The sequence below is a fragment of the Lepisma saccharinum genome, chromosome 28 (genome assembly GCF_977018435.1).
Source record: "Lepisma saccharinum chromosome 28, izLepSacc3.1, whole genome shotgun sequence".
NCBI classification, from domain to species: domain Eukaryota; kingdom Metazoa; phylum Arthropoda; class Insecta; order Zygentoma; family Lepismatidae; genus Lepisma; species Lepisma saccharinum.
The window spans coordinates 34,272,145-34,296,982 of record NC_139256.1 but is presented as its reverse complement, the minus strand read 5'-3'; the positions used below and the strand labels follow the sequence as shown (position 1 = coordinate 34,296,982).

Below are 24,838 nucleotides of genomic sequence, written 5' to 3'. Positions count from 1 at the left end.
CATGAAGTGTAACTAAAATTGAGAGTGTACTTATGAGAACATTCCCAGATGCTTTTCAAATGGGGAGAGCGAGCCTATGGAAGCTTTAGGAGGATGGCGTAATAAGATACGAGCACGCGTCTAGATCAAACACTACCGGGCACTCATGAAAACTCGCTCCTAAGAAGCCCGCACTTGAAGACCGTTGACTTGGGAGCTGATTAGAGAGAATCACGTGTTCTTAGCTTTCCCTCGAGTTCCCATGCGTCACATTAAAACGCACAATTAAGTTAGCATGTTCTCAAGTTTGCTAAACCAAACATCATACATTCGCTTTCTACCATATCAAAGCAGCCCTAAATGAGTCTGCATTATGTAACATTAAAGGAATGTCCTTAATGTTTCCTCTAGTACCATACACTTCTCGTCCATCTTGTCGTTGTTATTTTGGATGGTGACATCACGCCATTCGTTTATTGCAGTTAGGTCTGTTTTAGACCAAATCACTTTTCTAGACATTTGTCTTAACAATTCTGCTACGATCGAATTCTACCATGTACAGTGAAGGAATTTTATACCATTCTGATGCCACAGCACATGCCATGGTATACGTATTTCACAGATTAGAATTTCAGGTTGTAAGGCGTAATTCTTTCGGCAGACATTCACTTTCACGTGATACACCCTGGACTGCATTTTGCAGACTAACGAGGCTCTGGCGTCTGAATCCATGGCCACTATAATCCTCTATGGGACTGTATTGTGTTCTATCTATATGTGTTTGTCCGTTCATCTATTTCATCATTTTCGCAATTAGCCAAAGTTGCAGAAACGCAAAGTGAAATATAAATCAAATCAATCCATTTCTTTAGCACTTCGCGTACCATAACCAATCAGATGAGAGCTCCAGGCCACGAATGTACATGTAATGGCGGCCGAGTGAGATGTGAACAATGTATCACTTCAAACTTTTAGAAGCCGATAACTGTTCAATCGAATAGGAACGACTTTTCTTGTAAAAAGGTCAGTGCCGGATCTACAAGCCGCAAAACCCCGCAGTGGGGGGGGGGGGGGGGGGCAGAGACAAGTAAGCCTTTAGGTGGCCCTCAATCTTTGACATAGTACAGGGTTCGTATATGTGTATTGTGGGTGTAGAGATTTGACCGCCTTTACCCCAACCACTCCAGTACCCTTTCATTTGAGGCGGTTGGGTGGGTCCTAGAGTCGCTTTATGCAGGGAGAAGGCCGGAAAAATTAGAACCTTAGATCTCCCACGCCGGGTTTCGCGCGTGGCAGTCAGACTAGAATCAAATCAGGCTAGAATTTCACGAGAAATGCAGTGGTGAAAGTTTCTTCAACCTATCTTTAATCAGGAAAAAGTTATAACTACATTAATGTAATCATTTTTCAGGTGCGAGAAAACAGTGTCATATCACATCACTCCTTCCCATTTAAACATTTTGAGTTGAATTCAATATGGCGGCCACCAATATGGTGGACGTACGTTTGGAACACACCAATGTGGTTTCCCCTAAGCCTAACATGTTTCTATCATGACCAATTGTACCCAGCCTAACTCCTTTACTTTTTATAGGTGGTGTTAAGGGACTTTTGAATCACCCTATAGGCATTGTATGTGACTTTGTCAACATGAGATCAAGATCAGATCACATTATATATGTGTGTGGTGGTGGTGGTGTGTGTAGAGGTAGGTAGGTAGAGGGAGCCTTTGGTAATATTTTGCGGGGAGGGGGGGGGGGGGCAAGATTTGTAGATCCGGCACTGAAAAAGGCGTTAGGTACAAAATAGCGCATACAGTACGCGTATGTAAGAATAAATTACTTGTTTCAATTGTAAACACCGGGAACTGGCTCACGGACAGAAATTACTCAATATGTAGGAGGGAATTATGATCAGTTAACGTTACAAAAACGGTGTATTGTTTCAGTTTGTTTGCACGATATCTCGTCAATTAAATAACTACTCGTATTTACCATGAAATCTGTGTAACTCGTATCCCTTTCGTGCTGTATATATTATCTAACGTTCTCTGCACGCTTCGCAATCGCTAACCGGAATGCTACGTGAAATTCTTCCGTGTGAAGTACTGTGTGCTATAAAATATGCTACACTATGTTTCGGAGCTTTTACATTTGTTTTGAGTTTTGTTTTAAGTCCATCTTATGCACAAAAAGGCTAATCGGAACTGGCCCTACAGTTTAAATTGGAATCCGACCCGCTGTGTGTAGTGTTGCCCACGGGACGAGACGGGACAGGCTTTTAAAAATTCGAGACGAGACGAGATTGATCATGTGCCCATTTGACAAACGAATATTTTCGAGACGAGACAGCATTTCCACGAGACGAGACAGGCCAAAGTCTCGTCTCGTGGGCAACACTAGCTGTGTGCCTCCGGTGGGTACCGAACCCGGGATCCCTTGATTACAAGGCGACGACGTTACCACTACGCCATCAGGGAGGCCCGGAAGCGCTAGTAAAAAGGTTAAAAGAAATGCTTCCAGCTAAAGCGTGCCTGAAATAGCACTAGCAGACATTCCGTTCGAGTTCAAATCAGAGACTTTCATTGGTCAATCTGGTCGAAAATCTTGGAAGCACAGCGAGAGTGGCAGGTCGCTACAACAGATGTTCCAGTTGAAAGCCCACCCCAACTGATACAGCACAGGAAGTGCTCACATCCTCTCCTCTACGCTAACCATCTGCTAACGATTAACTGCACTGGTTAATTCAAACGTGAGGGAAAGTCATATTGCCCACCTGTTCATGGCTGCAAAGTATCTGGCACATTCACTTTGCGCAAGGATAAGTTACCGACCTTCGTAGCTTTAACCGATTTATAAAATTACCAATTGTCGATTCACTACCCAAGAGTGGTGGGAAATTCTGTGCAGAACTACAACTGCTCTTGTGGTCATCATAGGCGTACCTACGGGGTGTGCCGGGTGTGCCTAGGCACACCCTAATGGGCTGCTTATCAAAGAGAATTAAAGACAGATATTTCAATAAGACAGAAAATAAGCGGCAGTTTGTAAGAAGTTGACTGTCATTACTTGGTACAAACGTGTGCATTATCACTGATGAAACGAGTGACTATAGTTTTTCGATTTTTTGATGTCATTGGAGAAAGAAGATATTTACTGCATTCTACTCTGTACTGCAGCGCCCTTCTATACCTGTCACAAGCTGCACGTGTGAGAGAGAGCTTTCTCCAAGCTTACCCAAGTTAAAACTAAATTAAGAGCAACTCAGAAGCAGGATAGATTGGAAGCCCTGCTCTTGCTATTTGTGGAACAGGGAAAAGCTTAGTCTATTGATGTAAATGAAGTTATTGACGAGTTTAAGAACATTGTACCTTTTGACAGACGTCTCTTGTTATAGATGACGTGTATTTTTATGTATTTGTTTGTAACATTTTTGAACATTTTGTGTATGTGTAATTTCTATGCAATTTGATTTTTTTTCTACTACATATATTCAGAAATTTTCAACACTGTCATGTAGTGAATTTATATTCCTTTACAAACATCAGTGCAGTTAAGGAGCCAAGTGATTGTGTTGCAAAATATGCTATTAAAAAGGTAAAAGACCTTTTTTTTCTTTTCTTTATGCACATCCAAATATAAAGTTCTAGCTACGCCTATGGTGGTCATATGATTTGGGTCCATGGCGTCGGGAAAGAGGGGAGGACCAAAATGGTCCGATTACCCCTCTTTCAAATTGTCATCCTTCATTTCAATTTGTAAAAAAGAAGAAAGTTTGTTATCGTTCTGTTATCAACGACAGAAATAAAGTTCAGTAAGTTCGAATACGAACAGATTAACCAAAACAAAAGCTGCGTTAGATAAAAAAAAGTAATAATAATGTTGAACAATGGAACTAGGTCCTTGTTTTCTAACACAGGAAATAAATGATTCCACGGTTTTCAAAATCACAACAATGAGATTTTTTGTCAAACATCACACAACATTTTCCCCTAAGGTTTGTAAGCTCTTTCTTGAACGAGGTCTGTACACTATGCGTTTCAGTGCACTTTATGTGAAATGTATTAAAAAACAATGGAAAACAGTTCTGGTAGATTGAGTTCCAAAGTCTCCTCAAGGATATTAAAACAACAATAAAATTAGAATAAAATTCATGTATTAGTATATATGGGGGGGGGACGGCCGGAGCGTAGTACTGATCACACCACCTCCAAAATGGCCGAGATTGAGAACGTGTGGTGATGGCACGGTGCTATATGAACGGGGAACTTTACCTTCACCTTAACTCATTATTTCCACTATTCAGGTTTTATAATGGCCTGACCCCTCTACAGAAATTTCTCGCGACGCGCATGTGTGCGAGTGTTCATCAATTCCATGGCCTCGTCGTCGCGATTAACCAAATAATTGGGGAAAAGCAAGGCCAAATAAGAAAAATACGAAAAAAAATCAACTTCAATGATTGATTTGGTTTATTTTACTTCGCTTCTGGTGCCACTTTTGGCTAATTTGCGAAGATGGGGATGAGTGATGATATGATGAAATTGATGAATGGACACTCGCAAACATCCATGCCCCTGGCGTCGTAGCGCGATATTCAACTTCAATGGAATGAAAACTACTGCCAAAGAGAATTTCACTAACAAATTTCAATACGTAATTGTTGCACAACAATGCAAGACAGTGTACATGACATACCTAAACTGAGCTTAGAAATTTCCACTGGTGTAAAAAAGATCGCAAAACAAGTTATTCCAGAAATAATCACTCGGTATATCTGGTACCTAACTGAATTTTATTTTACCCAGAGTTCCTTGCGAGTCATCAAGCGCAATAAACGAGGAAACGTGGTGAAGCTCTTACAATTAAAATATATAAAAATGAAGGAATTGCTGGCATCCCATCATAAAATGTCCAACCAGAATATTTGAACGTCGTGTTGCCTGGAAAAGAAGAAATTACAGGCACGACAGAAACGCACGAAACCGGATCCGCCACAGGGGAAAAGGAAACCATATGCTTGGACAGGAAGATCCAATGGAGATCATGTGTGGTAGCAGTGTTGCCACGTCGAGAGAAATTTCCCTACGTTCATGCAAATAAGTTGAGTGACAATTTTAAGAAATATGAAGTTGCCTTGCTCAATTTGTTCTAAACAATTCTGATCGCGTTTCTTAAATGTTGCTGCTTCAGTTCTGACAGTGAGATACTTTTCTCTGAATTAATACATGGTTACCATTGATTCACATATCTAGGCATAGCTCATAGCAAATTGTTTAATTCACTCTTATAATTAACATTTTTCAAGGGGAAGTGCTTACTCCCTGGGTGGAAAATGACCTTTTTAATGCAAATATGCAAGAAAATGGAGCAAATTAATTATAGAGGGCTCGGTCGCTTAAGAAAATCTAGTCTCGAAACCTACCTTGGTGCGCCCCACTCCACCAAGCTTCTGAAACCTCGGAAAATATCCGAACTACAGGCTTCCCCGTATTTTTAACTAGCGACACTAGCGCCACTGCTCCCACGCCAGGGTTTTAGTTGAGTTGGTGGATCTATAGCCTCTGCCTCGTTGTCCATTGAACCTAACATTTTTCAACAATAATGTTTAAATTCACACAATCGACGTTCTTTTGTTTCTGGTCTGGTGTCACTCTCTGGACACAATGGAGCTATGACACCTGATAGATACGTGTCTGTTCTAACTTTGCATATGTCCAAATGTAGCCACTGCATCAACTACAGCTTGTTCTTCCCTAATAGATCAATTTCTCGAAAACCACCAATTACTTATCACATGATATAAAATTAACCTCTTGAAAAAAAAATCATATTTAAATAAAAGTCAACAAATCGGACACGTTTGGTAATCTTGAAGTTAGAATTGGTAGCAAAATATTACCCGGGAATGCTGCATATTCTTTGAAAAAGCGAAAATATGCTGAATATGACCGAAAATCTATAAAAAATATGCTCTATCACGTAGAAATGGCCAAATATTTCTAAATATGGCCAAATATTTCTAAATATGTCCTTATGAAACACCTTAATTTAGTTAGTTTCTTCATAAAATGAATTTCTACGAGGGTGTTTTGAAAAGTTTTGCCTCCTATGCAATAACTCTGGCAACACTGCTCAGACACGCGAAATTGGTGAGAGAATAATGGCTGATTCACTGACTGTTGCGACACCTAGCGGCGTTCGCCTGCAACATCACGCATGCGCACAATGGTGAGTAAAATGGCGACGTACATAGACGTGCGGTTGAAACAACGTGCTGTTATTGAATTCCTCACAGCAGAGGGTTGTGTGCCCGTTGACATTCATCGACGAATGAGTGCTGTCTGTGGCGACGCCTGTGTGGATGTGAGTAGTGTCAAGAAGTGGACAAGGAATCTGAAACGTGACAATCCGGTCACGACGAGCCGGCATGATCAGGTCCGCAGTGGACGATCCATAACAGCCACGGATGCACAGGGAAAGTATTGATGACCATCTTTTGGGACTGCGACGGCATAGTCCATACACAATTTTTGGATCACAGAACCACTGTAAACTCCGATCGGTACGTGAAGACTTTGGAGAAACTAGCGCACGATTACTCCGAGTTAGGCCTGGCAAGGACGCAATTCTTCAACATGACAATGCTCCCCCACACACGAGTTGCCAAACACAAGATGCATTGCAGCGTCTCAAATTCCAAGAGATTTTACCCCACCCGCCGTACAGCCCAGATCTCGCCCCCTGTGACATTTTCGTTTTTCCGAGGCTGAAAGAGCACTTGAAGGGACACCGTTACACCAGTGATGCAAGCAGATGTGCGTCGCTGCTGCCTGGAGAAGACGCCTTAATTCTTCGCCGACGGGACGCAACAACTTGTCCGACGTTGGCATTTGTGTGTGGAGAATGATGGTGACTACGTGGAAAAGTAGTGACACCCTGGTGGAGGACATTACAAGCTTTAAGAAGACATATAGTTCATGTAATAATCTTGCATATTATTGACGATATTGCGTAGGAGGCAAAACTTTTCAAAAGGCCCTCGTATATATATATTTAGGGAACACATCACCGTTACCAAAAAAAAAAAGAAGCTGTCATGAAAATCCTAGCCTTACTAATGACATATCTGCAAAAGCTTCTGTCAACATTTTCTCACTGTACATAAAAGTTAATTGTTACTCGTGCTGTTTTATATCGGCAACCGTTAATTCATGTTGCAGAAAGAAGAAATTGTTTCCTCCTCGCTGCTTTATGCGGGGAAATTACGGCTGGAAAACAGGGCAAAGAAAGTAAAAAGTGAGCCCGAAAGGGAAAAATAGGTGAATTTTTAAGACAAACAATAATTTCAGTGTGTCCACAACAAACAATTATCCTCATCAATTCCACGCGCTGCACAGAAAGAGAGAAGAAAATTGAGAATAAGGTCAGCAGACGTGTAATTTAGTGAAATGTGAAAACAATCTCTCCAAATGGTTTCTGGTAAGTAATTGAATCTGGAGATAATAATGGGGAATTTTGGTTCTTAGTTTCTGACTCCACAAATCGCAACCTTTGAATGAGGAGAGCCGAGATGGATACATGCAGGGAAGTCAATCAAGGATTTTGAAAATAACTTACATTTGAGATACGGAGATTCGAAAGTAAGTTTACGAAAATGTAGGAGCGTACTAATGCTTGACAATTTGGCAACTCCAGCAAAGAGCGACTTACTTGCATATATTCCAGTGTAGTTACACAATGTGTATGCATTCCAGTACAGCAAAGTCAGCAGTGCTGGCCCACAGTATTGCAGTTGCAAGGTGACTTCTTTTTTTTACTTAATTTTTTCTATATTAATTTTCAACCACCTCAAAAGTATGAACTTGTAGTCCTCCCAGTCCGTTCATTTTCAAGGCAGAAACCCGTAGCACCATCTTGTGGCGATTTGACACATCTGTGTATTTCCATAAGAATCGTAGAGAGCTAACCCACCAAGTCCAGGGTAAGCAGGACACGAAACAGGACTCTGTGACCTTGAACCATCCAATAACAGGCCAGCTTTTGCCGCAATCGCTAGGGGCTGAAATGCAACCGCAGTACCATCAGCAAAGCATGCTGCTGTACCTACCGCAGTATTACAAACTGTACATTTACATATCTACATACAGGATTTTTTTGTACCTTGCAATGCCATTTCCAGCCTTGAGGCAGATCAGCGAACAATTTTAAAAATATATAATTAGATGTTTTCGAGCATAGTAGACACAAACCTATGACTTTGACAGGAGAATAACATATTATTATGCACGAGGGTGATCGACTGAAAAATAACTTTTGCGAATATTGAAAGGAAAGGACATTTTTATCAAGAAATTACTAAACACCTTACACCTTCAAATTGTAAAGAATTAATGATCGTCTTGAAGATTTTTGACTTGCTTAAGTTTTCCGAGGCTGCTTCCCCAAGATAAATGTCACCACACGCCACTGAGTTACATGATTTATCATATTTACATGAAGTTTCCCACCCTTGATATGTGTCTCATTTACGTCATGAGGACACAACAAGATTATGTTAATTATTTTGAATAGGCATTTATTTCTTACACAAAAAATCATCCGTGGCAATCTACATCATCTTCCACGATGGCGTTCTTCCTCTTGAACCAATGACAGTTTTATAAGCTCTCATATACTCAACTACATGTACCTACCCTGTTCAGATAACTTATGGCCCTAAGCAAATGTAATGAACCTTACATTTGGTGGTTTACCACAGCTTGAGAACCATAGGTGACATACACATATTTATTTCGAAAATACTGAATATAGAACAAATCCATTTATGCTAGTTCAGTGAGCGGGATCATAAAAAATGCTAGTATTGATGCAAAATGAACGGGACAGTGCTTTAGAATCCCACGATAGATATGCAACTATGAATAATCAATATTGTCTATGAATAAAACACAAATGTTATATATTTCACCTTTGAATATTGTCTTCTCATCACATTTGTAAGTTTGGCTGCAAAGACATTACCAGGCACATTGTCATCCGCCATTTGCATTCGTTATGTTCAACCAAATGTCAGTGAAGCGGAATACCTAGGCATCACCACAACGCGTTTAAAAGGAATGATTAACAGCCATGGATAATGCGATTGGTACAGCAGATTGATATTTACACAAGTATAAAGTTTCCTGGTTCAATGTCACCATGGTTTTTTCTTTTCTTTCTCCTCTCCGAGAGGCTTGCATCGGCACGGTCAAAAAAATTAAGTCGTATTCTTTTTTGTGTGTGCAACATATCGACACGTCACACGAACACGAAAAAAGACCACAAAAAGGTCCTATTACTCAAAGAAACTGGTATCGAAGAACTTGCAGGACAACATCCATTTGACCAAGGAAAATGGAAGCAAATGTCTCACGAAAGGATCAGACACCGCAGAACAAGGCAATCAGCCAAAATGTTGAAGACCAGAAGAAAGAAACCGCGCTGATGACAAGTGCTGTGAAGAGGGACGCTACCAACCTATTCATTACTTCTGTCCTTCGTGCCGACGTACCGGAAGGCAGTGTTGCCCTTCGGCACGTAAATATTTTTTCCACCAGTTACGGCTCCGGGGGTTCATGGGACTGTATGGACTAGACCTACAGTTGAAAGTGGGATCTGCTAAACCATTGAAATGTGCCGCTATTGAGGAATCGAACTCGAGACCCCTTGAAGTACAAGCAGTAATGTGCAAGGGAATATTGTATTGGAAATATTATTGCTGCAATGGCTAATCAGTATCATATGTAAACATCTTTTCACGTACCCGTTGCCGGCCTCCGTGGTGCAGTGGTTAGTGCAGCGCGGTACGACGCCAGGGGTCTCGGGTTCGAATCCCAGCCTAGAAATGGGATTTTTTTCAGTGTCCCTCCAACGATCACATCATATCATACCATCACCAGGGGCGCCGACTTGTCAAAATTATTGGGGGGGCTTTGATCACTGAAATAAATTAATGAATGACTCACTCCTTCCTTTTTTTAAGTTTTGGCCTCAGTGTTCTGAATCTCGTAAAAGCCAATGAATTAATCAAAAATATTAAAAATTTCATTCACAGTTCGAATGCAGAATGTCAATTGTTCACTGATGGATATGTCACAAGATTCGTCAACCATAATAGCAAAATATTCCCAACTTTTAATATCTGCTACCACGGAGCGCAAAACAGATCTCCCTAATATATCAACGATATCGTTCTGAATGTCATGTAACAGCATTTGTAGCCCGAACTCCCATCCACTCCCCTAGTTCATGCACATCGTCTTTTGAAACTCTTTTTAGTAAAAATGTTAACAATACTCATAAATATATACTTAGTTTATAGTAATAAGTCATGTGTTTTGCTGTCTCTGGTCATAGCCCCCACAAAGTTGATGGTTTAGCGGTCTCAGCCCCAAAGTTGATGGTCTAGAACATTTCAAATTTCATCCTTATCTTCGCGATTAGCCGAAAGTGGCAGAAAAGCGATTTAAAATAAACCAAATCAATCATTCATGCACGTACCTGATCGGCACCAAAGTTCCAGGTCCGCCACTGTACACGTTTGTGTATGTATTTTGCATAAAGATTAAGTTTAAGCTATTATCTGAAAATTATTTCAATCCGGCGCTCTTATCACTCAAGGATGAAACGAGAGGTAGGAAATTCACATCTTTTAGCTAATGTAATACACATTTTAAATTCAGTATAAACACGATAATACACTACTATGAAATAAAGCACACACGTCGATCTCGACCAGTCTCCGTCGCGGAGTGGTTAACACAGTGCGGTACGACGCCAGAGGTTCCGGGTTTGAATCCCGGCGTGGGCATGTCACTTCATGAAGTTGTCATATCATAACTCATCCTCATCTTCGCGATTAGCCAAATGTGGCAGAAATGCGAAGTGGGCGAATATCAAGCCTGATATATGAACAAATGTGTGGGGGAGATTCTTGGAAATGACATAAAATATATTGAAATTTCCCACGAATTCAACATTGAGGGAAAATACGAAAATTTCTTTCGTGCGAAATTTCCCTCAACTTGGCAACACTGCCAGAAGGTCATGAAGATCCTGTGTTGAAGCGGTTTCCCAGCGGCGTCGACAAAGTCGGACGCTGCTTCTTCATCCATCACCGTGACAAGAGGGGTGCCTTGTTCGGACAAAGCTGACAATCAGTTCGTTGAAAGGTCACATGGTGAGCGCAAGGGAACAACATGGCTCTGCGCAATCGAACTGGTAATGCAACGGACGTGCTTCCGGTGTCATCAGCTGCAACCACCTCCCGATTGTGTTAATGAACGGATCCTCCTCCTTAAGATTCAAAGAATCAACTGGTTTCATTCTCATTAGAACAATAGGCAGTATTTACTACTTGTATATGCACGGTATAGCAAGGTGCTCCCCCTAAGATTTCTCGAAATAGTTAATGTACTTTGAATGGTGAAATTGTAGCTATATTTTATAACAAAAAATATTGTTTTCTGTGACTTACAGGAGGACCGTATTTCGATTGAGCCGGAAAAAAGGTTCCTGGACCGTATTTAAATTGATCTGGTATGGTTCCTGGACCGAATTGAAACACTTTACAGATTAAAACGTTGCTTACGGTCCAGAACACATTTACGCTTACTGATTTTCTCTCCTGGACCGGAATTAAAAATTTAAAATTCCTGGACCTTTAACAACCCTGGTTTAAACTTATGTACAATGCCAAAATATCTTCAATTCAATTTTAATTTTATGATTTGTAAAGTAGTGGTAATAATAATAATAACAATAATAATGAAAAGTTTCTATGACTCTGCCCCATGAGAAAAAATCCTGCGGGTGCCTTTAACGTAGGCCATAGCATGTTTCATCTAATTTCCAAATGTAATGAAAACAAGCAATATTTTAAAGTTTTCTAAGAATGCTTTTCTTCACATTGAGGATAACGAAGTTACTGATGTGTTTTTATTTCCGACATTAAAGTGTCACCCCCTTCCCACCCCCAGGGGTGCCAGATGTGTCTTGGAGTTGAAAGGCATTGGGAGTATCACTATTCATCTTAGCGACTCCGACAACTATGGATTCCACACTAATATCGGTCGTATTCGATTATTTCTACATATCACCCCCTACCCACCCACACTCCTGGGGGTGTCTTACCCCCACAGTATTTCTTTCCAGATTTCAAGTCATATGTGTACCAAGTTTGGTTGAAATCGCTCCAGGCGTTCCAGAGTTATGCCGGGACAAACACACATACATCCATTTTTATATTAGAAGATTACATAGAGGGACAAGGAGTGACTAGGTGGATAATGGTAACCACACAATTGTAAAAGATGGATTATGGAACATCTAGAATGTATTGATTTCTTTGCAAATTAATGTTCAATTGTTTTGTAGATTCGTTGTCGGTATGGAGTAATGTTAAGACGTGTGATTTCGAGTTATGGGTTAAAATGTTGTTTATATGTAATCGAACCTGCGTCAAGGGGTCAATACCCGTTGGAGGCACATAGCACGGTTATTCGAAGCCCACTTTAAACTGTAGGTCCAGTCCCAATTAGCCCTTCTGTGCATAAAGTGGACTTAAAACAACCAATCAACCAGTGGTTCTCAATCTTCGTGAGATCACGGCGTGTAAGCACTTTTATTCTCTTATTAAAAGTTAATGTCGCAATCCCAACTATTTTACACGTATGCTATTTTTTAACCGTTTACATGAATTAATATTTGCCCATCAAATCAAACATTAATAAATCAATTAGACAATCATAAAATTACGCTTTAATTAGTTGTTAACCATGAACCCGGCGGTTTGGACTCATAGCCAGATTAATCTTTCGTGTTATGTGTTGCCCATGTCTGTTTGTGATTGTCGTCTCACTTCGGGATTAGACAAAAAAAAAAAAAAAAGACAGAGAACTGAAGTAAAGTTAATCAATCAATACGACATTGAAATTTGATTCTCACGATAAATGTTTGCGACAACAGAAATCGTTAATTTATCTCAATATTGCTTCTGTATGAGTGTGTGTGTTTTGTAGGTTGAGAAAGCAATAATACAAATGAAAATTCAATGCAGCCAACGGCGAAACAGCGAATGTTTTGGAAGTTTATTTATCTGAGAAAATGAACCATGTGTTAGCCATGTGGCTTTGACATTCTTTCAATGTCTTATTCTAGTCCTATTATTAATAATAATAATGTGCATTCATTCCCCAATGCGATACGCTATTTTGGTTTACACATACATCCATCATCCATGGGCGTAATTTGGGACCTAACTTTGGGGGGAGGGCAGAGTCGAAAAAATTTCCATCTCATAAATATACATCCACGATTATTTGCGGAATAACTGTTACTTACGAAATCACAAATATTACTGTTTATTGCTTGGCTGAAAATTTTGGGGAGGGGCAACTGGGCCCCTGCTCCCGCTAAGTTACGCCTATGCATACACCAACCATGGGATGCTATCCCAGCATTTATGACCATTCGAGTACTAAATTAACTTTACATACCCCTAAAAGCGACCTTACACCCCCCAATGTAAATCTGGAAAATCATCTGAACTCTTGCATATACTGGAAAAGATATTGCTATGCGTAAGAATATGCTAAAACCCACATGGATGAGGCGAAAACAAAAACAGCAACAGTAAATATTCGGAGATTACAACTGGTGGATGGGAAGGAATCTCAAACCGAATTTGAACATCTTCCGAAAAGAACAATTATGAAACTTACGTAAGGCCATCTTGATCCTGTGTCCGAAATATGTGTTCCTTTGCTCACAACACACGTTACAAACCAAACAACGATGCTTTCCACAACACTCGCTTCGGACGATTCAACCAAAAAAAACTGGCAAGCTACACACATTCCTTGCTCTCTCTGGAAATCGTGACACACTTAAAAAACCAAACCCTTGAGCGAAGAACGACCAACTTTAGAATTATCCGGAATAAGCTCGAGAGCAGAAAACATTGTGACGCAAACGATTGCATGTGCGTGTAGAACCTTGTCAAAGGGTTCTCGGACTATCTCACGAACACGAAACAACTTCTTAGGCAATTCTTACCTGTATTTTCCTTTGAGTCCAGCTTCAATTGTTGTGGTTCTGGTACACTGCCGATTGTTACAAGGCACTAAACAACGAAACTCTCACATACACTTCAGTTTCTGCCGGTTATCTGAAAATACAAAACTCTAACCAAGACGCCGAGACAGGTTAATGCGGAAATAACATCAACTTTTTGGTTCCTACCTTCGGGCATCCTCAAACTCGCGCCTGCGTGATTCAACTGGGCAGAAGCTCTGTGCTGCGTGCTCCGAGGGGGCAGAGGTGGGGCCTGGTACGGTGAGAACCCGACGGGACATTGGGACATCGTACTCTCAAGTTGAAGATCTTGTTGCATCTCATGTTGCTGCTGCTGCTGCTTCTGGTGCTGTTGTTGTTGGCATTTCTGAAAGAAAAAAAAAGTAAATAATACACACTTAGAAGTTGATGACGTGAAAAACAAGAGGTAGGTTTTAATGCAAAATCGGAAATTGGGAAGTTGAAGTCAGAGATGACGTTAAGGGAGGGGCAGAGGAGAAAGAGCTCCCAAATCAGATACTCAAAAAAAATATTTTTGTTAATTTACGTCGTGTTAATATTCTCATTATCAGGGGTGCCCATCCCCCCCCCCCCCCAAGGCCCATGACACACTCGCCCCTAAAAGGTAGAACATTCCCCCCATCGTTTATGCCGAATTAATTACTCAAATTATGTTTGTCAGACAAAATTTGTGGAAAAATATAATACCAGAGGTGCAACCACGAATTTTGTCTGGGGGGGGGCAAGTACCAGGATAAACGTACCAATAAAAATAATAATAACATTAATAATGGCTTTATTATTATTATTATTATTATTATTACTGCTACCATCAGTAGTAGTAGTAACAAGACGTTATTATCCTCATAAATTACGCAAAGAGAGGGGTAGAAGTCTGTGCTAAAGCATTTGCTTGGAACAAACGATATGAAACATTTTTCAAAACAGTCAATTTCACATTAGCTAATAATGGAAAACACGCACCCAAACTGTATTTTTGAATGGCAGAAAATGAATGATAAATGCATTCCGAAGATACATGTGTAACTTTCACGCACAACATATGCTTTCCACATATGCAATATAAAATAGAAAATACATATTCAACAAGCTAACACTAAATTGTGTACGTATTGAAAGCTTAATCAATACAAATATACAACACATATTATTTAATTACATTACAGAAAAGAAGCAGAATGCGAGCGAAGCGAGCAAGAAAATTTTTAGATCCAATTTTTGCAATTGAAAACAATATTGATTTAATAGGATGCAAATAATTTCACTGGACGCCATAGCATTCTCTCTTTTACAACTTTTTTTAGATCACTCGGCGCCCACGGCCGACTCCCGCCGCCCCTAGCTAAAGCTCTGAACTTGACGAAAACTAGAAAAGCAGATAATGCGAGCGAAGCAAGCAAGAAAATTTTACAAAATGTACTTTTTTTTTGCATAAAATTTGAAATCGAACGGGTAATTACTCCTCTGTGCCTTTGGCCGTCAATGTTTGTCCCCCCTAGCTACCCTAGAATTGACTTCCGTCGATGGTTGGGGGGGGGGGGCGGGCAATGACCCCCTGGCCCCCTGTGGTTGCGTCACTGCATAATACAGACATATTTAAGCAATATATGTTTACTTTAGATACTTTAGGCTCACTGCCATTGTTAGTCAACCTTATTCTGCACAGTTTGTCTGCTCGACTAACCTTGTATTAATGCGAATACCAACACCCCCCCTCCATCCAAATCGATTCTAAAGGCATAAGAGGTGGTGTTTCATTTCAACCCAACCCTATCGCCGCTATCATCCACAGGTACGTAGAAAAACTATACATACTAACCAAAACTAAAAATCAATAACAAGTCAATCAAACGATACGATCCCCTCATTTTTGTGTGAAGATATATAGAATTGGTATAAAATTTTGTCCCCCCAAAAAAATCCCATGCCGCAAGCGCGTCATGAAACCCCCCTGTGGGCACCCCTGCTCATTATTTCCTATGCATTATATTCTTGACATTACTTTTATTGGAAACAATTCATATTGACCAATATTTATTAAAGTTTCACACAAAGAAATACAAGAGTTCAACATGCCAAATTAACCCCAAGCGCCTCCCCTTCTATCTCCTGACATTCATCTACTATCCTTGTAACACAGGAAATCAAATGACTCGCTATGTAAGTATTGTGATTATTTATCGTAGTTTTCATACCTTTTAGGTTAATCACGACTATGAGAATGATTGATTAATAATGAACAATGGAGTATCAATGCTCTAGTACGGGACTAAAATCCCTAAATTATTCCATTAAAAAAATATATATCATCTCCAAAAATTTAAATAATATCAGTAATAAAAAGCAGAAGAAAATAGAAAACAACATTCGAAAACACTTCCACTTGGAAAGATATTGAGCACGAAAAATGTTCAAGCACAATAAATTAAACCACTAAACATTAAAGTATACAATTAAAAGTAAAATTAGACAATGCTACAGTACTGAAAACGTAGTAAGCTTGACTTGCGTTATAATATTGATAACGAATGGAATTCTTAAATAAAGATACGCAGTATACCATTCATGTGCTATTTCTCTACCGATCTTTCAATGGTGTCATTTCCTAACATCCTTGTAGCACCTGATTGTCTGGTTGAAACATCTTTGGGCAACTTGATCCAACATCACAAAACACCAGAAGAATCACAAGTTTCTATGGATTGCATACCTTCGGCAATTAGCATCCAAAGTATCGCATTGAGAACCCTCCGGCAGATGGCAGGTCATTCGATTAAACAAATCATAATACAATATTCAGCTTAAGCTCGAGTTTCGAATTAATACATTTTCTCACTAAATCACATTGCTAAAGAGAAGATATAAGTTTATTTAATAGATAACTAACGAGGTTAATAGTGGTTAGTTAACTTTCCATAACTGCCCTACGGAGTGGTTTCGAACGATTCGCTAGATGTCTCTAGTCGACGGTTCGTAGGCATAGATTACATGTAGTAAGAGAGAGTTGGGGATCCTGGTATATTCTTAGCTAAGCTATTTGACGTATATCATTTTCTGTTCTTAAACTGTCACGAACTCTGGCGCTTATCTTTCATCGCCTTCAATTACGTCAGTTGCATAACAGACAGGAGAATAATCCCACAGACAGAAAGATAGACAAGATAAACAGCGATTTCAAGTAACAACCGAAAAGAAACACGCCGCTTTCGCTTCGCATTCAGATTTTTATCTCGGCATAAAAGCATTCATCTCCCACGTTGTACTGCACATAAGTTTTACTTTATCAACTCAATGATTAACAAACCAGTATTGACGTCACTGGAAGAAGAAGAAATTACACTGCACTTCACAATCTGTATTGCAACTTCAAACGAAACTATGCACTAGGGATGGAAGGTATCGGAAATTTGATGTCGCGATATATCGTTAAGAACTATCGTCACACACGATACGATATTTTTTCCGTACCGTGATATCGACGATATATAGTATCTACGATATATATATATCGTCAAATATCGTGACGATATATCGCTGACACGGTGTATAATGCTAAAATATTGTAACGATATATCGCCGACACGATATATATCGCCAAAATATAGTGACGATATATTGTCTAGTTGATATCGCCTGGTCGATATTTTTTTCAATATCGCGACATAGCCTATCGCCCAACACTACTATGCACATGTATGGCTGTTATGAACTAGGGATGGCCAGATCCGGATCCTGGCGGATCCGGTTGGTTCCGGATCCTATTGTTTTTTCTAAAAATGACAATTTTCCACATAAAAAGATGAATTGAGAAAAAACTGATAATTGTAGGGAACTTATTTAAGCGTTTTCTGATAGCTAACAAACAAGTGGTTCGTTTAAAAAAAAGTTTTTCCCAAATAACAATCACATGTAAGTAACGGGTGGGTCTAAACTTACAAGTGATGATAAAAAAATGCACTCTTAGTTTACTTGGCAACGTATTAATAACAAAAATGGTATGACACGAACCGTACAAATTACTTAAATTACTTCCTTGAGTCATCAGCTATCCAACAAGGTACAAATGTTGCTAACATTTACATTTGTGTACAAGAAATAATACTTCATTCATCTTCATGTGTATGGAATCAATGAACAATACAATTAAAGAACATTACATTTCTTGCTCAAAGTGGGCACCTCCCTTACGAATGCAGGCACGCTGGTTTTTACGGACATTTGTTCTCTTAACTCGTGATGTGATGGTGTCCTTGATGTGTTGACCAGCTGTGAAGATCCTCTCCCTGAGCTCTTCTTGCGAGTTTACCGGTGTCTTGTCATGTGGCTCCAAATGTATAAGTCGCAAGGCGTCAAATCGATCGGGGATCGAGCTGGGCAGTCATCATGCTGATAAATCATGTCACGTCTTGTAGCTAGAGGCACATCCTCCAACAACATTGCCATCCCGTTCCGCAAAAAATGTTCATAAGTGATGCCATTTAAGATTTGGGGCAGGAAAAATGGCTCGATGAAATGATTGTTGATTACGCCCATCCATACTTCTGCCTGGGCGTGCGACAGTGGCTGGATGAAAAGTACCCAAAGAAATGGATTGGCCGAGGCGGACCGATTCCCTGGCCGGCTCGATCCCCCGATTTGACGCCTTGCGACTTTTACATTTGGAGCCACATGACAAGGCACCGGTAAACTCGCAAGAGCAGCTCAGGGAGAGGATCTTAACAGCTGGTCAACACATCAAGGATACCATCACATCACGAGTTAAGAGACCAAATGACCCGTAAAAACCTGCGTGCCTCCATTCGTAACGGAGGTGCCCACTTTGAGCAAGAAATGTAATGTTCTTTAATTGTATTGTTCATTGATTCCATACACATGAAGATGAATGAAGTATTATTTCTTGTACACAAATGTAAATGTTAGCAACATTTGTACCTTGTTGCATAACTGATGACTCAAGGAAGTAATTTAAGTAATTTGTACGGTTCGTGTCATACCATTTTTGTTATTAATACGTTGCCAAGTACACTAAGAGTGCATTTTTTTATCATCACTTGTAAGTTTAGACCCACCCGGTACTTACATGTGATTGTTATTTGGAAAAAACTTTTTTAAACGAACCACTTGTTTGTTAGCTATCAGAAAACGCTTAAATAAGTTCCCTACAATTATCAGTTTTTTCTCAATTCATCTTTTTATGTGAAAAATTATAATTTTTAGAAAAAACAATAGAAAGTTGATTATCTCGAAAACTACTAATTTTCGGACGGGGTATCATATGGTCAAATTTATTGCAAATTGTCTCTACTTTAACCCCTTTCAGGGAATACATCTAATTACCAGTCACCCTGTATATATATATATATAATATACATACATACACACACATATATATATATAGTGTGTGTGCACGCGTGCGCGATTTGTAATTAATTAATACACTTACAAGGGAGGTCTAAGTCTCCCCCTCCGATTTCCATGAAACTTGGCAGGTGTATAGAGGCCTCCCCCCTCAAATGTCAAGATGAGGAGAAATTGAAGTGGGGATCTGACCCCGAAACCACGTAAATATGGCATAGGAAGAAACAGGGGGCATAGGGCCTCTTTATACACCTGTCAAATTCCATGGGAATCGGAGGGGGACACAGGGGTCAGATGATCCCCACGTCAATTTGTCTTCATCTTGACATTTGAAGCGGGTTTTGCCCCCTAAAACAGTTTTTTAGCCGAAACAAAAAAAACACGTATTTCTTCCTTTGGGCCTCTCTATACACTTGCCAAGTTTCATGAAAATCGGAGGAGGACACAGGGGTCAGATCCTTACTTCAATTTGTCCTCATCTTGACATTTGAGGGGATTTTGCCCACTAAAACAGTTTTTAGCTGAAACACAAAAAACACGTATTTCTTTCTTTGGGCCCCTCTATACACCTGCCACGTTTCATGGAAATCGGAGGGGAACACAGGGGTCAGATCCCCACTTCAATTTGTCCTCATCTTGACATTTGAGGGCCGGACCCTGTGGCTGAGTGGTTAGCAAATCGCGCTGCAACGTCAGGGGCCCCGGGTTCGAATCCCGCTCGGGCACGGTTGTTTGTGAATGTCCATTCATCACTTTCATCATATCATCACACATCCCCATCTTCGCAAATTAGCCAAGAGGCACAAAACGCGAAGTAAAATAAAAAATATAAATAAATCAATTGACATTTGAGGGGATTTTGCCCCCTAAAACTGTCTTTAGCTGAAACAAAAAAACACGTATTTCTTCCTTTGGGCCCCTCTATACACCTACCACGTTTCATGGAAATCGGAGGGGAACACAGGGGTCAGATCCCCACTTTAATTTGTCCTCATCTTGACATTTGAGAGGAGGTTGGCCCCTAGAACAGATTTTTAGCCGAAACAAAAAACACGTATTTCTTCATTTGGGCCCGTTTATACACACACCTGCCAAGTATCATGGAAATCGGAGGGAGACACTTAGATAACCTCCCTTGTTAGTCTTACACTTTGTAATTATATAACACTGCATATATTATTATGTTTTATTTTAATTTGTAAAACTGTAACTGTAGAAAAATTGTATAATTTTTGTATAACATTTCTATCTTGTTATATGTGTTAAAGGTTTCATCCTGGAATGTAATGTCTCACATTTATGTGTGTTTTCATTTCCAATACATTCGAATGAATACATATTCGTTTCAATGGCATTTACAAAATCACCTCTGACATTTTATGTTAAACAAGTAAGATTATTTTTGTGCACGAGTGTGTTAGCCGATGCGTAGCAAAGTATTTTAGGAACAACACTTGAAAAAAATTCTTGTAGGACTAACTAATGAAAAATTTCTTTGTAATCGAAGATCGTAATAACTTTTAAGGTGTGGTAATATTATAATGGGATTGAGATACGAACCTCTCGGATCCGGATGCAGATCCGGAATTTTCGGTCCCGGATCCAGATCCGAAACTTTCAGATCCGGATCCGGATCCAGATCCGTAACTTTTGGATCCGGATTTTTCGGATCCGGATCCGTTTGGCCATCCCTATTATGAACCTCGACGGTTGAGCGGGTTAATTGATTCAAACCTTTATCTTCGAAGGTTCTGGATTCGATCATCGAGCAGGGTACACAGGGAAAAAATGTTAGAATTAACGAAACATGTTTGATTAAGGTTATTTGGTAACTGTAAGCAAGGAAATTGGTAGCCTTTACTATACTGCGGGGCACGAAAATGCGAGCTTCAAGGTCAACCGTCTCCCATCAATGTCATCACATCGCAACTCAAAACCATCATTGTGATTAGCCAAAAGTGGCAGAAAAGATAAGTAAAATAAACCAAAGCAGATACAGTGGGATGCACAAACATTACTCAGCAAATTGTCCATGACTATTTTCACTAATATTTATCTTGCATGTTGGTGTTTTAAGGAATTAATTTCTACATATGCTTGTGCAGAGTTAGCATCTTGTTTGGTGTTTTGTTTCAATTATTGAAGCTCTCACTGAGTAAAACAAAGAGAATAAACACGGTGATGGAACGTTTGCTTGGTAATAATATATCCCACTGTACTGCCGCCATTGCTTGAAAATCTAACGTTTATATTTGTACGCCTGATGTATAAAATTTATATACCAATATTACAAGGAATTTTTTGTCATTGTTCAAAAATTTTAAATCAAATAATCTACGTTCCTGCATTAACTTACTTCAAGGTACCTGCAAAACTTTTATGTTCATAAAGATCGAAAACTGCATAGTCATAAAAATCAGTCTTCTTTTGCGACTTGAGCTTGTAATTTCGAACACTTGTGTTGCGTGTTGTCTACAATTTCGTCTTGCCCACGGAAGGGGAGGAATTTTGCGAGTGCTGGAGATTCCAGGTATTTGCCCTTTGCACGTCGCCTCGGACATTCCACGGAGCGTTTTGCTGCCGTCGCATCTCTTCACCACCAATTTAGTCCTTCCTGCGCTCACGCGCACCGGAGGCCATGACACGTTCTCAATTTCTCAGCCACGCTCTTCTCCACCGCAGGCAACTTGATACCTTTCGTAATCCACTCCTATAGCTGTAAGAGGAATTCAATAGTTTATAACATTTGTGACACTGATCTCGCGTACTTTCTTAAGAAATGTATATAAAGATTGCTTTCGGCACCTTGCTTCGTGTATAAATCCACTAACACACACACACACGCTCTGTGTGTGTGTGTGTGTGTGTGTGTGTGTTTTAATCTATCCTTTCTCAATATCTGCTTTTTATTTGGTACCGGTACTTGTGAAGCTGATGTAGCTAATAATAATAAAATAGTCTTTATTGGAACGTTAAAAATTGGACAAGCACAAGATTGTTGGCCAAGAATCACAGACTTACAGCGCCGTACAAAGAAGAGGAACTTTATGATAAGGGTACATGATGTAATAAAATAGTTCGAAGAAACACTCAATCGTCCAGGCTTTAACCACGATACAAGTAATTTGTTGAAAACAAATGAAAAAAAACCTAATCTAATGATGATATTCAAGACAGAATATAATAAGCTTATTATCAGTGACGGCGATTGGGTTCCAAAACTGGGGGGGGGGGGGGGGGGGGCAAAAATAGTTTACTTTTCCTCGTAGATTAATTAGGTTTAGCACAGTTCGGGGGCAAAGGTGGCAAAAAGAGGGGGGCGACTGCCGCCCTAACCCCCTAATCGTCGCCACTGCTTATTATTATTAGCTCATAATAATAGTTCTTATTGTTGTTGTTTATATTAACATTTTATGCTACTAAATTTTATACAAACTCTCATAAAAAGTTATTGGAAGTGGCCCATGATTCTAACCTGGAATCCTCATTTAGGAAGCTTTCAGACTAAAGCGACAAGCGACACGTATCTCTCTGAAAGAGACTCTCAATAATCAAAGAAAATTTTCGAACCGAAGCGACACTACGGCAACTTTTCCAATTACGGAGCTTTCACACTGAAGCGACAAGCAACACCCGACACATCTTGCTTTGAAATGAATCAATCAACACACCGTAGCGGAATAACAAGTCGTACAAGCCTGCGTTCGATTGATGCCATAGGCGTACACAGGGGGGGAACCAAGGGGGGCAATTGCCCCCCCTAATCATGGACGTCTGCAATTTTTTCGACAAGCAAAGTATTTTTCCATGGGATATACGAGTATTACCCCGATAATAGTGTTGCCCCTCAAAAAACACCACTTTAATTGGAAATTGTCGCATTAATGTAAATTACTATGACTGAAATCAAATTATACGTTTGAAATATATACTTTTAGGTTGACATTCGACTTCTAAGGGGGAGGTGTGGCCATCCTTGCTCCCCCTTCCAGACGTCCATGTCCCTACATTATTATACTTTCTCCTAGAAATTTTCAAGTTCAAAAGAACTACGGGGAAAGAGGGTGTAGTGGCGCAACCACAGGGGGAGGGGACAATGGTCATCGATTCTAGGGGGCAAGGGGAGACAAACATTTAGGTAAAAGGAAGCAAGACTAAAGTAGAATCTAAGAGTAGCAGGATCAACGGATACTCAAGATTGAATTAGTTTTCACGTCTTTCTTGCATTATTTCTTCCAGACGGCCAAGAGCACCTACACGGGGGGGCACAAAGGGGAATTGCCCTCCTCCATATCAAATTTTATATAAATAAAAATACATTTCGTAAAATCTTCTTGCTCGCCTCGCTCGCAATGTCTGCTTTTCTTGCAGTCTTGTCACGTTCAGAGCCGTAGCTAGGGGGCGACGGGAGTTGGCCCTAGGCGCCGAACGATCTAAATGAAAAAAAAAATGTAATAGAGAATGCCATGGCACCCCATAATTTTTTTTGTGCCATATTAAATCAATATTGTTTTCAGTTTGCAAAAATTTGGATCTAAACATTTTCTTGCTCGCTTCGCAATGTTATTATTTTTCTGTAATGCATTGTAAATTGCCAGAGACAGAAATTATTTCAGAGTCTTGCCGCTAAACAGTTTTGTCTTACATGCTTGAACACAATTGTTTGGAGGAAAAGGGGCGCGGTACATTTCAGAGACAATTTATTTATTCGATATGGTGCCTCTATGTTGCTGCATTGTATATTATATATATATATATATATATATATATATATATATATATATATATATATATATATATATACTCACACACACACAGACACACACACACACATTAATGCAATGAATCTGAAAAAAAAAAAGACATAAAATGATGATTTTCTTTCACAAGTGAACTTTGACCAAGGTTTTTTGCACCCCCTTCCTAATCAGATGATCTGAGCACGCCTATGATTGGTGCATTCCCTAAGTGAGACGTGTAGCGTATCGCTTCGATGTGAAATCTCCCTACAAGCTGCACGTGTCGCTTGTCGCTTCCCTGTTGCTCGAACTGAGCCGTTTTCCCAATGGTGTGCAAGCATTGTGTTGCCTCCCTGTGTTGTTTATGCATGTGTGAAAACTTGCTTGTAGATTGAAGGGGCCTGTGTCGCTTGTCACTTCGGTGTGAACACTTCCCCTGTCGCTTCGGTCTAAAAGCTCTCTTACTATTGCCGCAATTCGCTTCTGTAAACAGCATTATTGTTCAATGTCCAGTCCAATTGTCATTCTTCGATTGTCTCTAAGTAGAATTTTCTATTGCTTTGTGTAATTAGTCTTTATGTTTACTGCAAGTATAAACTTTTCTAATTATTTTTTACAAAACGCTGT

General features: G+C 39.8%; 1 protein-coding gene across 6 annotated transcripts in view; it reads right to left on the bottom strand.

Moving 5' to 3' along the window:
- LOC145981056 (uncharacterized) overlaps positions 1–24,838 on the bottom strand; it is a 288,517-nt gene that overhangs the window by 190,505 nt on the left and 73,174 nt on the right. For 3 of the 6 annotated variants that reach the window (XM_083114161.1, XM_083114170.1, XM_083114162.1), the window contains exon 3: positions 14,262–14,460. In XM_083114161.1, coding sequence (XP_082970287.1) covers positions 14,262–14,460 — 199 coding nt within the window. Of the gene's footprint in view, positions 1–13,741; positions 13,856–14,075; positions 14,235–14,261; positions 14,461–24,838 lie in introns of those variants that run through there. The other 3 variants (XM_083114168.1, XM_083114167.1, XM_083114165.1) reach the window with 2 other exon arrangements.